Source organism: Piliocolobus tephrosceles, chromosome 1, assembly GCF_002776525.5.
Source record: "Piliocolobus tephrosceles isolate RC106 chromosome 1, ASM277652v3, whole genome shotgun sequence".
In the NCBI taxonomy this organism is placed as follows: domain Eukaryota; kingdom Metazoa; phylum Chordata; class Mammalia; order Primates; family Cercopithecidae; genus Piliocolobus; species Piliocolobus tephrosceles.
Genome location: NC_045434.1, coordinates 157,299,658 through 157,317,390, shown reverse-complemented (window position 1 = coordinate 157,317,390; position 17,733 = coordinate 157,299,658). Strand labels below are relative to the sequence as shown.

At 49.2% G+C, this 17,733-nt stretch overlaps 1 protein-coding gene across 3 annotated transcripts in view; it reads right to left on the bottom strand.

Moving 5' to 3' along the window:
• JAK1 (Janus kinase 1) overlaps nt 1–17,733 on the bottom strand; it is a 132,954-nt gene that overhangs the window by 2,558 nt on the left and 112,663 nt on the right. For all 3 annotated transcript variants that reach the window (XM_023210216.1, XM_023210224.2, XM_023210233.2), the window contains 12 exons: nt 14,924–15,030; nt 11,671–11,814; nt 10,794–10,881; nt 9,660–9,787; nt 8,899–9,034; nt 8,212–8,363; nt 5,270–5,420; nt 5,064–5,158; nt 3,436–3,628; nt 2,609–2,733; nt 2,066–2,238; nt 305–422 (listed from right to left, as the gene is read on the bottom strand). In XM_023210216.1, coding sequence (XP_023065984.1) covers nt 305–422; nt 2,066–2,238; nt 2,609–2,733; nt 3,436–3,628; nt 5,064–5,158; nt 5,270–5,420; nt 8,212–8,363; nt 8,899–9,034; nt 9,660–9,787; nt 10,794–10,881; nt 11,671–11,814; nt 14,924–15,030 — 1,610 coding nt within the window. The remainder of the gene's footprint in view (nt 1–304; nt 423–2,065; nt 2,239–2,608; nt 2,734–3,435; nt 3,629–5,063; nt 5,159–5,269; nt 5,421–8,211; nt 8,364–8,898; nt 9,035–9,659; nt 9,788–10,793; nt 10,882–11,670; nt 11,815–14,923; nt 15,031–17,733) is intronic.

The following is a 17,733-nucleotide window of genomic DNA, read 5'->3' as shown; positions in this document are numbered from 1 at the left end:
GGTCCCTACCCAATGCTACCCCACTTAACTTGCTCATTTTCCCATAAAACTGCCGTTTATCTCTACACAGATAAGATCCTTGAGAGCCAAGGCCATCCTATGGAACTCTGGGCTCATTGTGAAAGCAAGACTTGAGAGATCCACAAATAACTGTCAAGTAGCAAACCAAGTTAAGTGGGAAAGTGACACTTTCCATTATAATACATTCATTGGATTCCATTTAAAAACAAAAGTTAACCAAGCAGAGGGATGGACACATTTTAAATGGGTACTGGATTCAAATGAAGAGAAAAGGAGGACTTACGGCCATGGGACTAGAATCTGAATCACAGTAAGTCAGCAGCTCATGCAGAGTGACTCCAAAAGACCAGACGTCAGAGGCGATATAAAATTTAGATTGCATTAAACATTCTGGAGCATACCTTGAAAGGAAGCAGAACACAAAACTTCATTTCCTGGGAGGCACATTCCAACTGACATTACAGGATAACTGAAAAATCACCTCTTTGGTTTTTCTTATAATTTAATAGAGCATCTGAGTGTGGATGATGTTTTACACGTATCATGTATAAGCTGCTATGGTGCATATCTGACCTATAGTACAGCATCCTTTACAGGCTCTCGGTAGCACGCATCTGCCCTAAAATACCACAAGTCTGTGCTCTTCATTTCACTGAGAACATGCTCTCAGGGTATGGGAGGAGGTGGCCATGTAATGATGAGCCCCAGGTCTGATTGCCTGCAGGCTCAAAATGAGATACCAGTGGCCTCACTGCCCAATCCTCTTCCAGCATTACCTATTTTGCTGAATGACACCCACTTGCCCAAGCCAAAAATGAAGGCATTCCACTGCACCCAATCTCCTTAAATATTCCTTGAACCTACTCCTCTCAAATCCTACTGTCACTATCCCAGACACTGTCCTAGTTCATGCTGTCACTGGCTCTGGCCTGAGCTGTTGAAGCAGCCAAATCAGACTCCCTGGCTCCAATCTTGTTCCCTTCATTCAATGGTGGTCTTTTTAAAACAAAGTCTCCATCCTTAAACCCTCCAGCAGCATCCCATTGCTCTTGAGATGAAGTCCCAGCTCCATGACTCAAGCTTCCTCCTGCAAACCTATTCCATGATCCAGCCTCGCTGACTTTCAGTTCCTGGGAAATCAACTGCTCTTGTCTCATTCTTCCTAGTCATGCATGCTGTCTTGCAACCATCTGTCTAAACCCACATGAATCTTTCAGGTTTCATCTGAATACTCATGACTTCCAGAAAACCAAGCAAGCCCGACCCGTTCTGTATGTTTCCTGCTCTATGCCATTGGCTGCCTAGCCTGTTAAACTCTAAACTCGGCCTACTTGTTCACCATATCTCCCGTACTGGCACAAAGCAGGACCTTGATGCATTTCCTTAAATGAATGAATGAAGACGTTTAGGCTCCGTAAGTGGGAGAGGTCTATGTTTGTGTCCATGTAGGATGCACCTAGGGGAGTGCTGACTGGTTATGTGGCAGGGTGTAGTAGAGATGTAAGCAATCTCTCCCCTGGACAGTGTTCCCGGCTGAGACGTGGTTGTAGCCAGTGTGTGGCCTTCTAACCTGGGGGCCTCTGGTGATTCATGAGAGACAGCCAGGTCTCCCACAGGTTTTGCTCTGCTCTGTCCAGGAGTTCCCCGAATCTGCAATGCCCACTCTGTCCTACAGCTTCCCTCTGCATGGATGTGTTTAAGAAAGGAACTAGATCCCCTTCACCTGCTCACAGTTTTAAGAACTGCATCAGATGAATGCCCTCTCCTGGGAAGCTGGGAATGTTGAGCGGGTGGTTAGATTTCTTTCATTCCTTGGAAGACGGTGTTATATGAAGCTCAGGCATTTATATAGGCTGCTTTCAATGAAACAGCTGGAAAGGTGTGTTTCTTGAAGATAAATATCAATCAATTCCAAATGTTCTAAACCTTCTCTAATCTTGAGTCAGGCCAGAGGAATGAGAGACATTAATATAGCCAGAAAGGGCCTATCAAAACTGAAAACTCTATGACGCATTGATAAAACCTGGCGGTTTGATTCAGTTACCAAAACACAGGGCTGTCCCGGTCATCCTTGACGGTGTAATACTCCTTATCGGTTTCAATTGCTTTGGTTAAACCGAAGTCTCCAATTTTCACTTGGTGTTCACTCTCAACAAGGACATTTCTTGCTGCCAAGTCACGGTGAACATATTGCCGAGAACCCAAATAGTCCATCCCCTGAGAGACAGAAGTAAAAGTCAAGCACATAGATAAAGTCACTTTAGACTGTATTATCTATCACTTCATCAGAGAAAACAGAAATGTCATTTCATTCATATATCACTGACAATTTTTTTGGTTCTGACTTTTATGCAAGAATATTAAGACCAAACTGATTCAAAGAAATATACATTAAAACAACCATATTTAAATCCATTGACTTAGTAGAGACTGACTTTTCATCTAAATAATGCAGAGAAAGACAAACTTAGTATAATTATCATAAACTTTCCTGCTTGGAGTCAAATTACAAACCAATTACCCAGGACAGAGCGCCTGATGTCTGAATCTATAACATGCTATCTTTATTTATTTATTTATTTTTTACCTTACAAATCTGAACGGCGTATTTTAGCTGCTGTTTGAGGTTAATTTTGTTCTTATTCTTTGGAAGATACTCCTTAAGGCTTCCCGAAGGCAGAAATTCCATGATGAGCTTAATACCATTTCCTCCTGTTTAGAAAAAACACCCATCAGTCTGAGGCTGCCAAATGAGGGAACTGTGGGAGAGGCAAGGGCACAGGATCTGAGACAGAGGCCCTGAGGTGATGTCAGCTTCACCCCTTCATCACAGGCATGTTACTTGACCTCTTATGCCTCAGGATCCTCAGCGGTGAATGGAGATGGTAACACTGGTGTACCTACCTCACAGACATAAGCACGCACTGAGAAAACAGAGTGCTCTGTAAACCACAGGCAAATGATCATTTTCAAAAATTATCAGCTCACTGTCAATTTCACTACCATGAGTAGATACTGGCTTGCAAATAAGATACAATTATTAGTAAACATTACTTGCCACTTTGATTTAGACAGCTAGAAAATGAAACACCCTGGCTAGTATTGGATCAGAACAGGGAAGTGGGTGAAGGTGGAGTAGGAATCAGTTTCAAAAGGCATAAGTGCAAGTGACGTAGAGAGACAGTGCTGGAACCAGCCCCTGGATGGAGGGGGCCTGGGTGGCCTCCTAAGGAACCCTGCAGCTGCTGAAGGATTTGACAGTACATATGACTTGGAGGCCTTGAGAGTGTGGGAACCACCAGCTAGCATGTCAGCTGCCCAGATAAGGCCACCGGCTGCCTGTTCTGCACTGGTCTTCATGACCCTAGACAGTCACCAAATCTTTAAACCGGACCCCGGCCTTGCACAACATACCATCTTCCGTGCAGATTCCTTTGTACTTCACAATGTTCTCGTGATAGAGGTTCCTTAAGATCTCGATTTCCTTTTTCAGATCAGCTATGTGGTTACCTCCACTCTCAGGCTTCAGAGATTTGACAGCCACCTGCTCCCCTGTATTGTCCCCTTCGGGGTCATACCTGCAGAGCTCAACCTTCCCAAAGTGGCCCTGGAGGGAAAGATGCATGTGCTGTTATCAAGGAAGCCCCAGCGTAGGCCACAGAACATAGAGAAGTCTTGCTGCTCGCAGCCATTCCTGAGGGCCAGGGGTTCTTGCCGTCTGGCCTTGCAGGCAGAAGCCTCTCACCTGGACTGTACCTGCTCACTACAGCCCCCGTGCTCTCTTGGCCTCACAAACTGTCCCCTCCATTACTAAGACAAGGAAAGTAGCAGGTGACGATGAACCAACTCATCAGTCCCAGCTTCCGTGAACATGTAACCCACAGGAAATGAAGGTTATTTCTGGGCCTGCAGGACAACTGTGCCGCACATTACAGGACAGGCCCCACAGCGTGGCTGAAAAGAGCAACTGCATGAGGAGTCTTTAGAAGACGTGAGATCAGGTTCCAGCCAAGCCACCTGACAGCGACAGTGGTGGCCAAGTCCCCTAATCTGAGCTGACTCCTGATGCACTCACTGTATACAGAAACTGGCCTCGGGGATGGTGGGGGGAACTACGGATGCCATGCTTCTGACAATGCCTGGCACAGAGGCTGGCACACAGCAGATCCTGGAGATGTATCAAGTCTGTTTCATTAACCAGACTACAGAACATCTGTATAAAGACACAAATCTCAGTAGCTTCTCTAGTCACAGTTAACTGTTTGGAAGCTCCCATTTAAGGTACAAGGAAAAGCTGGTATTTTATTTTGGGATTCTGTGCAATAAACCTATCCCTCCTTTAAAGAGCCTTACAGGGCTGGGTATGGTGGTTCATGCCTGTAATTCCAGCACTTTGGGAGGCCTCCTTGCTTGAGGCCAGGAGTTTCAGAGCAGCCTAGGCAACATAGCAAGACCCCATTTCTACAAGAAAAAATAAAAAAATATTAGCCAGCATGGGGGCATGTGCCTGTAGTTCCAGCTACTCAGGAAGCTGAGGCAGGAAGATTGCTTGAGCCTGGGAAGTTGAGCTGCAGTGAGCTATGATCACACCACTGCACTCCAGCCTGGGACACAGAGAGACCCTGTCTCTTGGGGCAGGAGAAAAAGAAAGAAGCTTACAGGATACATATGCCCAGGAAAGTCAGAGGCAGGGATTTTCCTATTCCACCATATCTATACCTACTCCCCCATCTATCCCTCTTTCCATTCTCTTCTGTCCTGTAGAGAAAAATCAAGTCTCTCAAGGGAGCTGCCCAGAGTCCCGTGTGCATACACAAGCGTGCGTGCAGGCGGTGACACGCATTCCGTCCGTGCCCGGGTGTCACATGGAGAAAAACACAATCCCTTGTGATGAAAGTGGCCCCCAAATGCAGTAAGGTGCTTTCGCTCATGGACCTTGCCCCAGAATGAAAAGGATGGAGAGAAGCTGTATGTACAGACGGAGGCACTGTGAATGGCGGAGGGCTCTGCCGTCAGGAGCAAGAAGCACGGGTGTAACTTACCTCTCCCAAGTCACGGATCCTCTTTAGGAAGCGCTTTTCAAAATGCGTGGGGTCCACTTCAGTTGCTGGCTTTTTTTCTGAAACAATATCTGGATCTAACAGAAGAGAAAAGAAAATAGAGTGAAAGGCAGGCGATTGCCAGGGACTGCCACCCAGGCTCCTGTTTCTCCCCAGGCTGGGTTAAAGCAGCACATGGCAGGTCTTACTCTGCTCTTCAAGCTTATTAATGTCTCTCATGATGGCTCGGAAGAAGGGCCTCTGATTGGGGTCGTAGTTCATGCAGCGGGTCATGAGGTCAGCCAGCTCTTTACATGATGGTGTCACTGGCCTGCACCGGCTTTCATAGAATCTCTCTTTCTGAAACAAGAGGGACACATAGAAGAAACCAAAGGAACCACCTACAAACTTCTCAGCCGCAGGTCAGATGGAAGTGCCAATTCCTCATTCGATTCTCAACATCTCCACTTACAGGTAAGTTTCATAAATGTTTGTTACTGTTGCCTTCTTCTTGGAAGGGGAAATCACAGTCCTAATACTGAATAATCCAAATTCAAGGAGACTGGGCAGTATAGCCCAGTCCCAAAGAGCTTCATTCAAGTAAAGGCATGCAACCCTTCCGGAATACAATTGGGCAACATGTACAAAAATCTTTAGATTCTTTAAACCCTCTGATGCATTAATTTCAATGACTGAATGACTCAGAAATAAAGCAGATATGAACAAATATTTATGTATAAGGAGTTCCCTGCAGAATTAGATAGAACACTGGAAATCTGAAAACTTAAATGCCAAATATAAATTTAGTCAAGTAAATTAAACAAAACAACTCTTATGTTAAATTTTTAAAAATTATGATTTAATCTCACAGGAAAGCACTCATATATTAAATGAAAAAACTCAGAATTTTATATAACTCTATCTAGCATGGCCCCAATTTTGTTTAAAAAAGAGATACGCCGGGCGCGGTGGCTCAAGCCTGTAATCCCAGCACTTTGGGAGGCCGAGACGGGTGGATCACGAGGTCAGGAGATCGAGACCATCCTGGCTAACATGGTGAAACCCCGTCTCTACTAAAAAAAATACAAAAAAAACTAGCCGGGCGAGGTGGCAGGCGCCTGTAGTCCCAGCTACTCGGGAGGCTGAGGCAGGACAATGGCGTAAACCCGGGAGGCGGAGCTTGCAGTGAGCTGAGATCCGGCCACTGCACTCCAGCCTGGGCGACAGAGCGCCAGACTCCGTCTCAAAAAAAAATAAATAAATAAAAAATAAAAATAAAAATAAAAAAGAGATACAAACAGGCTGGAAGACAAAATGCCGAAGTGTTAACAGTGGTCAGGGATGACAAGAATGTAGTGATTGCTATTTTCTTTTTTTAACAGTTTCATTTTTAAAATTTTCTTCAACTGTTTATTACTTTAAACTTTAAAAACAAAGAACTTATGCTACTTTTGGAAGATGAAGTGAAACCACTGCATTCCAGTTTCTACTTTGTAGCTGGACTCCAGGGGTACTAAGTTCCTCTCTGGTCCCCATGGGCCCTGGGGTGGGGTGGGCAGGCCCCAGAGGACAGGGAGGAGGGAGGACTAGAATTAAGGAGCTGAGAGCTGCTCTTGTCCTTGAGTGTCACTCACACATCGCTGCGTCAGTGCAGCCTGCAGAAAGGCCATCTAACCCAAGTGGACTTAGGTGGAGAGAGACCCCTATTTTATCAAAGACACAGGTCCTTCCTTACACCACCCTGTATGCTGTTCAGCCTGGGGTACGCAGCACACGCTCAATAAATACTGACTGATGACAAAGGGTATGTTGTTTCATTTCCAAGGATTCAAGGAAGTCAAAAATAAAAATGAATTTCCCAAAAGCCTCGGCTGAAAATTCCAAATAGCAGATCTGTAGATCCGATGGTTTCCCCGCGGGTTTAAGATCCTTTCCCAAGTCCTGCACCATCTTTAACTGGCAAGTCATAGAGGTTCTACTTCTTCAATATCTCCCACCCTGCACTCTGGACTCCCGCTGCTATTTCCGGATGTAGGGCTCTCATTGCTGAGAGCCTCAGGGCCCTTGTCTCCCTCCAGGTCGCTCCTCCGTCCATCCCAGCTACTGCATCCAGAAGAACATCCCAAGGCCAACAACCTCCAAGCCCCTCCCTCCTCCACCCAAATCCTGCCTTGTCCCAGGCCACCCCCAGGAAAACGTAGGCTCTGCAGCCTGGAATCAGGGACTTTAAACATCTGAACCCAAATGGCCTTTCCCACCTGATCACTGTTACTCCTTTCCCCACTCCAGATACTCAAGGCGAGGCACACCAAACTACCCAGGCTCCTGGCACAGCACTGAAACCAGGCTCTCACAGCCGAAACTGATGGCTGCCCCTCTAAACATCCGGAGCACATTCCAACTGCAGTCACTGAGATGAAGGGACAGTGGTCTTTCATTGTGATTTTTACTACTTTACCCCTTTGGAGTCAGAGTCTCTACTTTTTCCACGGGTACATTTGGAGGACAGGTCCACACCTCACCTGTTTTGCATTCTAGCTGAGGAACCCAGGTGAGTGGGGCTACCTGAGTCTCAGTCACCTGATCTGTCAAATGAGGGTAATGACACCCTCCTACCTAATTTGCAGGGCTCTTAGGGTGACACTTGCAGGTATTCTTTCTGGAATTCTTACCATTGTTATTTTAGCCTAAATCCCTACCATACCCTAAGGCCCTCAAGGGAAGGCAAGGCCTCTATCTTAACTTTATTGTGAATCCCCAGCTTCTCCCTAGCTTGATGCCTAATACAAGATAGGAACTCCATACATATTTGCGTGTTAATTTTGCTGAATAACAGGCGCTTAAAATCTCAGATAAATAATACTATAACATCTACTGAGCTTGTACTGTATGCCTATCACTCTCTATGCATTCTTTAATCTTCACAAAAACCCTACAAGGAGTTACTGATTATCCCTATTTTACAGATGATGAAACTAAGGCTCACGGAAGTTCAGTTACATTTATGAGGTCACACACCCATTAGGCGTGTGAAGAGATTCAAACCCATGCCCGTCTCTTCCCACCGTGCCAGGCTTCTGACAACTCCTGGGAAGTCCATGCGCGCCTGAAAGCCCTCACTTGCCTCATGCCCTGGGAAACACCTGCTCACCTCAATCAGTGTCTTGTCTTTCAAGGGGATCTCGCCATTGTAGCAGATTTCCCAGAGCGTAGTTCCAAAGCTCCACTTGTCAGCAGCCACGCTCAGGTTCTTGGAGTCCTCAACACACTCGGGAGCAATCCACGGGATTCGTTCAATGCACTCTGGAAGACAACAGACACATTGACAGAGCAGTTTCTAGGATCTCCTGGGGATTCAATTACTGTCACTGCAGCCAGAACAGTGAGCCAATGAAGGAACCACTTCAAGCAGTGTGTCCAAACGTGGCCCATGGCCACTTGAGTCCCATGGGGGTTCTGCAGGTGTGCAGGCCTCCAAGCCTCACCCAGCACTTCTGATACATCAATCTGGGTCACAGCCAGCAGATGGGTCCTTGCCTCCAAGCTCCCCAGAAGGGTCGTGTGGCGCCAGGCTTCTGAAGCCCTGGCCTCAGGATCAGCAAAACATCCCAGGGTGGGTGCCATCACCCAGGGCAGAGGGACGAAAGGGGGCTTGTTCAAGGGCTTAAGAGAAGGCAGGAGATGGAGACCATCCTGGCCAATATGGTGAAACCATCTCTACTAAAATAAAATTTAAAAAAATGACTCTCTAAAAGGAGACCAACCCCAGCCCAGCCCTTCTCTCTGCTGACTTGCCCCAACTCAGGATGGGGCCAGAGGGAACAGAGGGGAGACACACCTTGCCTAGACAGCACCGTAATGGGGATGCCAGGGTCACTGAGCTTGATGAATGGACCACACTCGCTGTCAATGCCCTCACGGGCCAGGAGGAGGTTTTTAGTACACACATTTCCATGGACCAGGTCTTTATCTTCCTGCAGAGTAAAAAGGGCAAGTTTAACCAGGCTGCTCCTTCCTGTACTCTATTTCCAACCCTGGTCCCTGAGGTCATCTCTTCCTACCTCCAGCTACAGCCAGATCCGGACAGCCTGGCCTGCCACCAATCATCTGTGTGACTTAGGCACATCACAGGTGCCCCTCGGCTCCAGCTCCCTCATCACTGTATGTGGCTAAAGAGTGGGGCGTATCTCACTGGGTTTCATGAGCATGACACTGATGAGAATCTGTGAAACGCCTGAACAGCTGAGCCATGGTGAGCACTCCACACGTGTCAGCTGCTACGCAGGCTGGCAGTTCACTCATTCACTCAACACCTACTGCACTGCTTTCAGCCTTGCCATCTGCAATCTGCAGTATGCAGGTCGGTCCTCTGACGTGCTAACATTTCCCACTAAACAGAACCATGGAGCACAGGGAACAGCTCCAAATGACCGTCTTCAGTAAGGACCAGGCACACCTTTGTCCAGCCACAGAGCCCTGGACCCATGGAACCCAAGAACAGGCCCCTCCAGCTGCTTGGCTAGCACCTCCTTCCTGCCACCCCCTCCCACGACACTCTGGTTTCTGGTGGGACCATTATGGACATCAGGACATTCTTACCAAGTAGCTCAGGGCACTGGCCAGCTGTTTGGCAACTTTGAATTTCCAGGGTGTAGTAAGGACGTCGCTTTTCCGGTGCATGAAGAGATCCAGAGGACCCCCTTCCACAAACTCTTCCACCATGATATCTATAGGCACAAAAGCAGCCATGTCTAGAACCTGGTCTATGGGACAGTCCTCTCCTTCATCCCCTTACAACAGCCCGCTCTAGTGAACACTACTCGACCTCAGAGTACACAGATATCCTTGGGGGGTGCAAAGGTGCAGGGGCTTCAGAGCTGGAAAGGCCAAGTTCAACCCCAAGCTCTTCTTCTAAACAGGTGGCACTGAGCAAGTGACACTTCTCTGAGCCTCAATTCCCTCATCTGTAATAACAGATGGCGGTTCAATGTCACAAGGCATGGAAAGCCTTGGCAGAGGGCCTGACACAGAACAAGGGCTCTGGCAACAGCCGCCGCCACTGCTGCTGTTCTACAACGCGCTGCGATGCGGAGGTCAGGCTGCTCGCACGGCAGAACTCCCTCTCCACAGGACTCCTGTGTGAGTACACCGAACAGCTCACATTGTCGGATTTCACAGGGAAGAAGTCACTTGGGGTTTAAAAAAAAAATCGTTCTTCTTCCAAACTTATATGTCAGGAACTCAGCGGCCAAGGCCACCCCTCCATCTCAGTGTGCAGCAGCAGCCCAAGGGCCCACCAGCTCAGTGGCTTGACAACCAAGAAAGGGCCAAGCCTGCCTGCGGTTGAAAGGCAGGCCAGTCCACTCGAGGGGCCAGCGTTTTGCTGCCTGTGGGGTGCGCTCACCTCGCTCACCTGCCCAGAGCTCCTGGAGCCTGACTCTTGGGGCCGTGACCTCATTTCACTCACCTCAGCCTCCCAGGTCTAGCACAGTGTAGGGTTCTTGCCAGCGTTGACAAGAAAACATTACACAAGTGAATGAAAAGCAATCGGTTTTAGTTCCACCTCCACTACTAACTTAAGCAAATGATCTGCTCCGTCCCTCAATCTCCTCAACCGCACAAAGAAAGGCAAGAAGCCTGGGCAACATGAGGGTGGGAAGAGCCCCCACCGTCTCCACAGCACCCAGGCTCCCCAGCCAGGCCACCCACCCCTTCAAAAGAGAACACACTTACTCTCCACGTCGCGGACACAGACGCCATAGAGGTACACGATGTGTTTGTGGGAGACCTGTCTCATCATGCTGGCTGCCTCGAAGAAGGCCTGTAGGCAAGCAGGATACACGAATGTCTCAGGCCAGCCTCGAGGGGGCTGCTCCCCAGGGGCTCTGTTGAGGGAAAAGCCAGTGGACCCAGGGAAGCTCACCACTGTCGCCACCCCGGGCCCTGAACATCAATCCCCTGGCCTTGACTGTCCAGAGGCACTGCCAAGCCTTGTTCTCTGGGCCAATCTGGCAGGGATGTGAGATTTCTTTAGAAAACCTAACAGGATGCAAAGCAGGGCTGGTGGGAGAAGCTGGCTAAGAATTTTCCCACTGGATACTCATGCCCACCTCTCTCTCTTCCTTTCAGCTCTGGGAAATAGCCATGTTTAGCACTATGCTGGAACAAAGGGAAAATGAAGGCAGCGGATCTCTGCTCAATATCTGATTGTGTCACTCGAACGGTCTGTGGGATCCTGGGTGAGTCCTTTTACTCCTCTGGGCTTTAATTTTCTAGACTGTGCGTTGAGAGCCATGGACTTTATCAGGAACTCTGAACCGTTTGGCCAGTCCTGGGGCTCCACAGCATGGCCACCTGGACCTGTCCTTAGGAAAGGTGGGGGGTGGGGGTGGAAGGGAGGGCACGGGATGAGTGTGAGGAGCTGCTCAACCCACCTCACTCTACACACAGGGTCCACTAAGATCATATGTGGAGAAAAACATTCTGAGTAAAAGGCAAGTTTGAAAACCACTGGGCCACAAGAAGTGCAAGGGTTCTTCTCAACCCATCGTGTTCCACTGGCTCTGGCAACGGGACAGGGGAGGGGAGGAGTTCAGAGGAAGACACTTGCCAGGGAAATATCCCTGTGGCTGGGGTCTAAGACTTTGAGGATCACTTTTATCTTCTTCTCTTCAGAAGTTCCTTCGTCATCCTTGTAATCCATCAGGGTCCCAGAGTAGATGTGTGTTCTCGTGCCTCTCCCAAGGTGCTCGCCCTGAGGGAGGAAGCAGAAGGCTGGGGTGACCTCTCTGTGCCCTGCAGTGATGGACCGTCTGGGAATGGCTCCTCAGTGGGAACATGGACTATCAGTGGGATGGGGCAAAGGCAAGAGGACTCCCTGCCCCAGCTCATGGTGTCCAGCGCCTTGTCCTTGTCAGGTCTCCTGGGAAAACAACAAGCTATTTGCCAAACACAGTGGTGACATTTGCTGGGCCCCAGGAGACAGTCCTTCTGCTCCCTAAACGGCTCCTTGCTTTCTACCCCCAGGAACAGCCTCTGGCCAAAACGGTCCTAACCTGTCAGGACACTGCAAACAGGGCCATCAACGGCCAGCCACATGGGTCCCACCCCAGGCCTCCAGAGAAGACTCAAGACAGGAGCCCCCAGGCAGCTCCTCTACTCACAGGCTGTGCTACCCTGTGAAGAGGCTTGCAAATCCCAGCTCTACTACCCGCTGGCCATGTGACATGGGGGCAATCTCTGCCCACTTTCTGCAAATGGAGGTAATAATGGTACTGACCTCATAGGGCTGTGATAAGAATCAAACCAGGAAACAGGGACGGAGGCTCCTGGTACAGATTCAGGCATACGGGGCGGGGGCGGGGGGTAGAAACCCATCTGGTGGGCCCATGTGTTATCTGAAGCCCTCTGGCACAGGTAGGCACAGTTCCTCACACTGGAACCATGTGTCTCCCATCCATCTATCCAGTGTGTGTGCTCATGTGTATGCATGCATGCTGGGATTTAAAGTTAGTGGTGCAAAGTACACCTGCATTTGCCCTGGCAACCTCACAGAGGAGATGGCAATGTGAAGATGACGGTGGAGACTGGGGCGATGTGTCCTGGATTTCCTGACATGTGAAAGGGAACAATACCCCCGGATGAGTGGCAGGAGGACTGAATGAGATGATCCGTGCAAAGCCCTGGCCTCACCATGATCTATTTCTGAGGACCCTTCCAGTTCAAGTTGCAATAATTCTGATTTTAAAATTCCTAATATTTGTAAATCGAAATGGGATTCACGAAACTTAGGCACTGTCAAGTTGTTACATTAGCCCCACAAAACTTGTAAAATGAAGGTCCATTATTCTATTATTTGAGGACCCCCTGGAAATGCGGAAAATGGACTGTAGCTTATACCTAGGGAATCAGTCTTATCCCCCATAGGAACATACACCATTGTTAATCAGGTATATTAATTTGCACAAATGCCACCATTTGTCATCTGTCAGAGCCGAAAGGCGATGCATCCACCCTGTCTGCTGTATCCTGGCAAGGTCTTTGGCTATTCATTAAAGCTGCATCTGTCATGAAGTGATCCATCAAGGTTATGGGAAGCTGTATTCCCAGAACATCCCGTAAAAGCCATATGCTTTCAGAATAATTGCTCTTCCCGTGGCCAAGTCATGATACCATATGCTGTCAGGATTCTGCAGGGCCCCACAAAGGCCCATATGGCTCACTTCAGCCTCCTCTGATGCTGCTCCCTCCACCTTGCCTAGCTACTTGAGCTCATCCTCCAGGATGAGACCCTGCTTACCCCCTAGACAGGGTCTCACTCTGTCACCCAGGCTGGAGTGTAGTAGCACAATCATGGTTCACTCCAACCTCAAACTCCTGGCCTTATGCAATCCTTCCAACTCAGCCTCCTGAGTAGCTGGGACTATAGCTGCATACCACTACGCACAGCTAACTTTCTCATTTTTATTTTTAGTAGAGATGGGATCTCATTGTGTTGCCCAGGCTGGTCTTGAACTCCTAGGCTCAAGCGATCCTCCCACCTTGGCCTCTCAAAGTGCTGGGACTACAGGTGTGAGCCACTGTGCCTGGTCTGGGACTCTGCTTTGATACCATTTCCTCCAGGAAGCCATCTCTGTCCTCTCAGGATTAGGTCCACATCCTCCTGTACTTCCCTACCTTGGAACTTGACTCTTGCGAATGTGATTACCCCCTCAAAATAGACAGGAGCCTGCTGAGGCAGCAATCGTGCATGGCACATGTAATGCTTGATCTCTGTCGGCTAAGTGGATGTGGAAGGCATGGAGGATGGTGGTTACCTGCTTGGAGGCTTGAGGGGAGGGAAGAGAGGCAGGCCCCACAGACTATGTAAGTTCTACACAGAAAAGAGGCTATGAAACCGTGGCTCTGGTGACTGTAATCTCAGGACATAGCTCTGACACCACAAGAGGAATAGAGAACAATGATGGCCCTTTGGTGAAGAAATGTACCATGATGGAAGTGAGGCAGTGTAGCTGTGGATTTCCACTCCCTCAAGCCCTACCCAACAATCTCAGGGACTCATTGAAAAAGGTAAAGTAACAAACCCCCGTGTGCCACTCTCCCCAGGCTCCTTCGCAGCAGGCAGCTTCCGCCCCACCCTCCAACACCCCCAAAGTGCTGCCATCTTCCCAGGTGGTGAGTGGCACCGTGCCTGCTTCCCTCCAAGGCTGCCACACCATCTCCCTGATACCCCAATGCGCGGCTCTATGCAACAGGGCCAGGGTGCGGCGGCAGAACAGAAAGTGGGCTTTCCCTGGGTCTCACACCACCAGCAACAGCTCCAGGGCAGCCCCTGTAGATTCTGGGCAAAAAGGCCTCCAAAGGCTAGGATCTGTTTCTCCAGATAGCTCTCCTTCAGGCCTAGACTGTGCATGTCCTCTTGTTCCTTCCCTGTGTTCTCTCCTCCCCAGCTCTGCTCCTTCTGGAAGCATCATCAGAAAGTGCAGGACTGAACTCTGGAGGTGCTTGGTCACACAGCCTGCTGCAGGCAGCGAGGGGTGATGGCCATGCTCCCCTGTGGAGAGCCACCTCCTGCCCTGCCACCCCCTCAGCATTCCCTCACCACAGAAGGTCCCTGCAGTTCTAGGGAACCCCAGAAAGCCTGACCAAACCACTTTCCTCAAAACATGTCTCTGAGGAGCATCAGCAAGGGTGATGAGGAAGGAGGCACTGGTTGTATGGCTTTTGCCATCAAAGGAAAGTCTCCCTGCTCTTTTTCTACTAAGATTTCTCCAAACACAGCCTTCCTTGCCCCAGATCCCCAGGCTGCTCCACCGCAGGGAGGCAGGACCACAGCCGGCCCACACCCTGCAGCTGTGACTCACCTGCACCAGATCCTTCTTGAGGATCCGATCAAAACTCAGCTGGCTCATGGGGTAGACGGGTTGCCACTCCTGGGCTTTCTTAGTAGCCACCAGCAGGTTGGAGATTTCTGTGGAAGAGATTGGAGGAGTCTGAGCACAGCACCCAAGATCTGAGTTCCCAGACAGCCAGTGTCTACTGAGCCGGGGTCGTGGGACCCGTGTGCAGGCACTTGCTGCTTCAGTCATTCAACAAGTGCTTACTGAACAGGCACATGGCTCCTACCCTCCAGGAGCTCATAGGGTGATGACAGAGCCAAAACTCCCAAATCACCAATTAAATGGAAAGCTACAATTTGTTCAGCTCCTGTAAAGAACAGGTGTGTGATGCTCCAAGGTTGGTACAGCAAGATCCGTTCTGGTAAGAAAGGTCAGAAACAGTTTCCTCAACGAAATTAAAATTTAAAATGTAGGACTGGAAACCAAAAGAAGTCAGAAACTGTGTCTATCTTATTTTCTGTTCCACCTCCACAGCCCGGTACATAGCAGGCACTCAATTATTATTTGTTAAATGTGTGAATGAATGACTGGTGTCTTTCTAAAGATGAGAGCTGTGGAAGGAAGAAGCAGTACCCAGGCCCAGGGCATGACGGGAGCCAGAGGAGGAGGTGAACAAACACTGGTTTTGAGCCAGAAGATCAGGGCAGGTGACCCAGAACAGTGGCCTGTCTGAAGCTCCTGGTACGAGCGGTACCTGACACGGAGGAGGCTCTTACCAAATGCCCCCTCAATGTGCAGGTTTAAGTAGACTATCCCCCAGATTCTACTGATTCAAACAGAAACCCAACACATTACTAAATCCTCCAGGCCAGGAAATCCACAATCCACAGAAATCATCTTTTCCACCATGAAACTACTGCAAGGGACGAGGTTATCGTAAGGCAAGAAGGGACCTTCCAGATCCTGACTAGCAGGGAAAGTATTCTGGGAATCCCTAAAGACTTGTGTGTATTCATCAATTTTATTAACTGAAGCAGGAATGTTAGGAAAATGACAACGAATATGCATTTCCCTTCACTTCCTCTTTCCTACACTAGAAGACAATAACGAGTTAGGGGAGAAAATGTAGCCATTCAAGTCCTGATTCCTGGACTGGAACAGAAGGAAGTTCCTAAAAGAACATCTGTAAGAACAGCCAGGCACAACCCACAGAGGCCACCACACACAACGCTGGGAGGCAATGGATGCTGAGTGCCGGGTCCCCGCACAGGGCCACGTCTCTAAACCTCGCTATCCCTCAGGACAGGGCGTTCTTTTCCTTTCTAATTTTTTAAGCTCACATACTCCGATTGCTTTCTCTGTGCCAGCCGCTGTTCTATGAGCAACATACACACTAACTCCTTTGTCTTATGACAATCCTATGGAATACACAGTATTCTTATCCCCATTTTATAGATGAGAAAAGAGATTCCAAGAGATTGAGTAATTGGCCCAAGGCCAGGCAGTTCATAATCTTAGGATTGACACTGAAGTCAGAGATGGCTCTAGTCTCTACCCTTCCCACAACATACCTGGCCCTAATCGGGAGAACAAATGTGGGTGCCAGAAACAGGGCTCAGGGAGAGGCTCCCCTTGTTCTCATATCCTGGGCACTCCTTTTTCCAGAGGCTGTTCCCTCCATACGGTTTTCCTGACTCCACCCTGTTACGTGGGGAAAATCCGATTCAGAGGCAACTCAGGCTCAACTCAACTCAGGAGAAAAGGCATCAAGAAGGGGCCCCGTGGCTGGTGTCCGCAGGCAAGAGGCCAGGCAGCAGAGCCACTTGGGAAATGAGAGAGGGGAATGGAACCGAAGCCATTTATGGCCTACTCTTTGCATGGGCACTTCAGGGAACACGGCACCAGGGTCAACAATGTGAATGGGGGAAGCCACAGTGCCTCCATGAAGGTGTTTCCTCGCTAGAAAAATGGGGGCCACAGCTGTGTCCCTCATAGGTTACCATGTGGATGAATGGGATGACGTAAGGCAAGGGCTGCCTTCAGCGCCTGGTATGGAGTAAAACGCTCCCTGACTGGCTGCCACCGTGATTATGACTGGCATTACATCTTAGTCACTATTACCATCCTTCCTGTATCATCACGATTCCGGAGGCCTGGGCAGTGGACTGCAGAAGTCCTCAGTGTCAGAGCTGACTGCACAGATGAGGATTTAAAAGGACCGGTGGAAAACGGGCCCAGGAGCCCCCTGGGTCCTTATGGAGCTCTCCACATGGCCTCCCTCAGACTTGGAGATGGGCAGTGGAGCTGGACACAGGACCCAGGACCAGAGATGCGGGACCTGCTGAGCCATCACACCCACTCTGAGTGGCCTCCTGCTTTTTCACTTTTTTATTTATCCCATGAAGAGTTTCTTAGTTGCATTTTCAAGTGAGAAACCCAGATCAGGGTCTGGCTATCAAAACCCCGTGGTTAGGAGGGCAGAGGAGCCGAAGAACCCAACACAACATTCTCATGTCTAATTTTCACGATTTCACCACTTCTCTAATTTGCAGATGGCAGAGGGAAGAGAGAGAGCTCTGGGGGACCTATCTAAGGAAGCCTCACACACAGGCCTTATTCTTACTCTCCCAAGGTCAGAATTGGTCCTTGCTCTAAAGTCCTAGGCTGATGGCTAGTCCAAATCCCCACTCATCCTCTACCTAAGTGATCTTGGGTATGTATAATTGGGATAACAACATATTCTGGGTTACTGTGAGGACTAAATGACTTAAAACATGAAAGCTCTCCAAACGATGCCTGGCAAACTGTAAGCCCTGCTCACATGATAGGAGCCG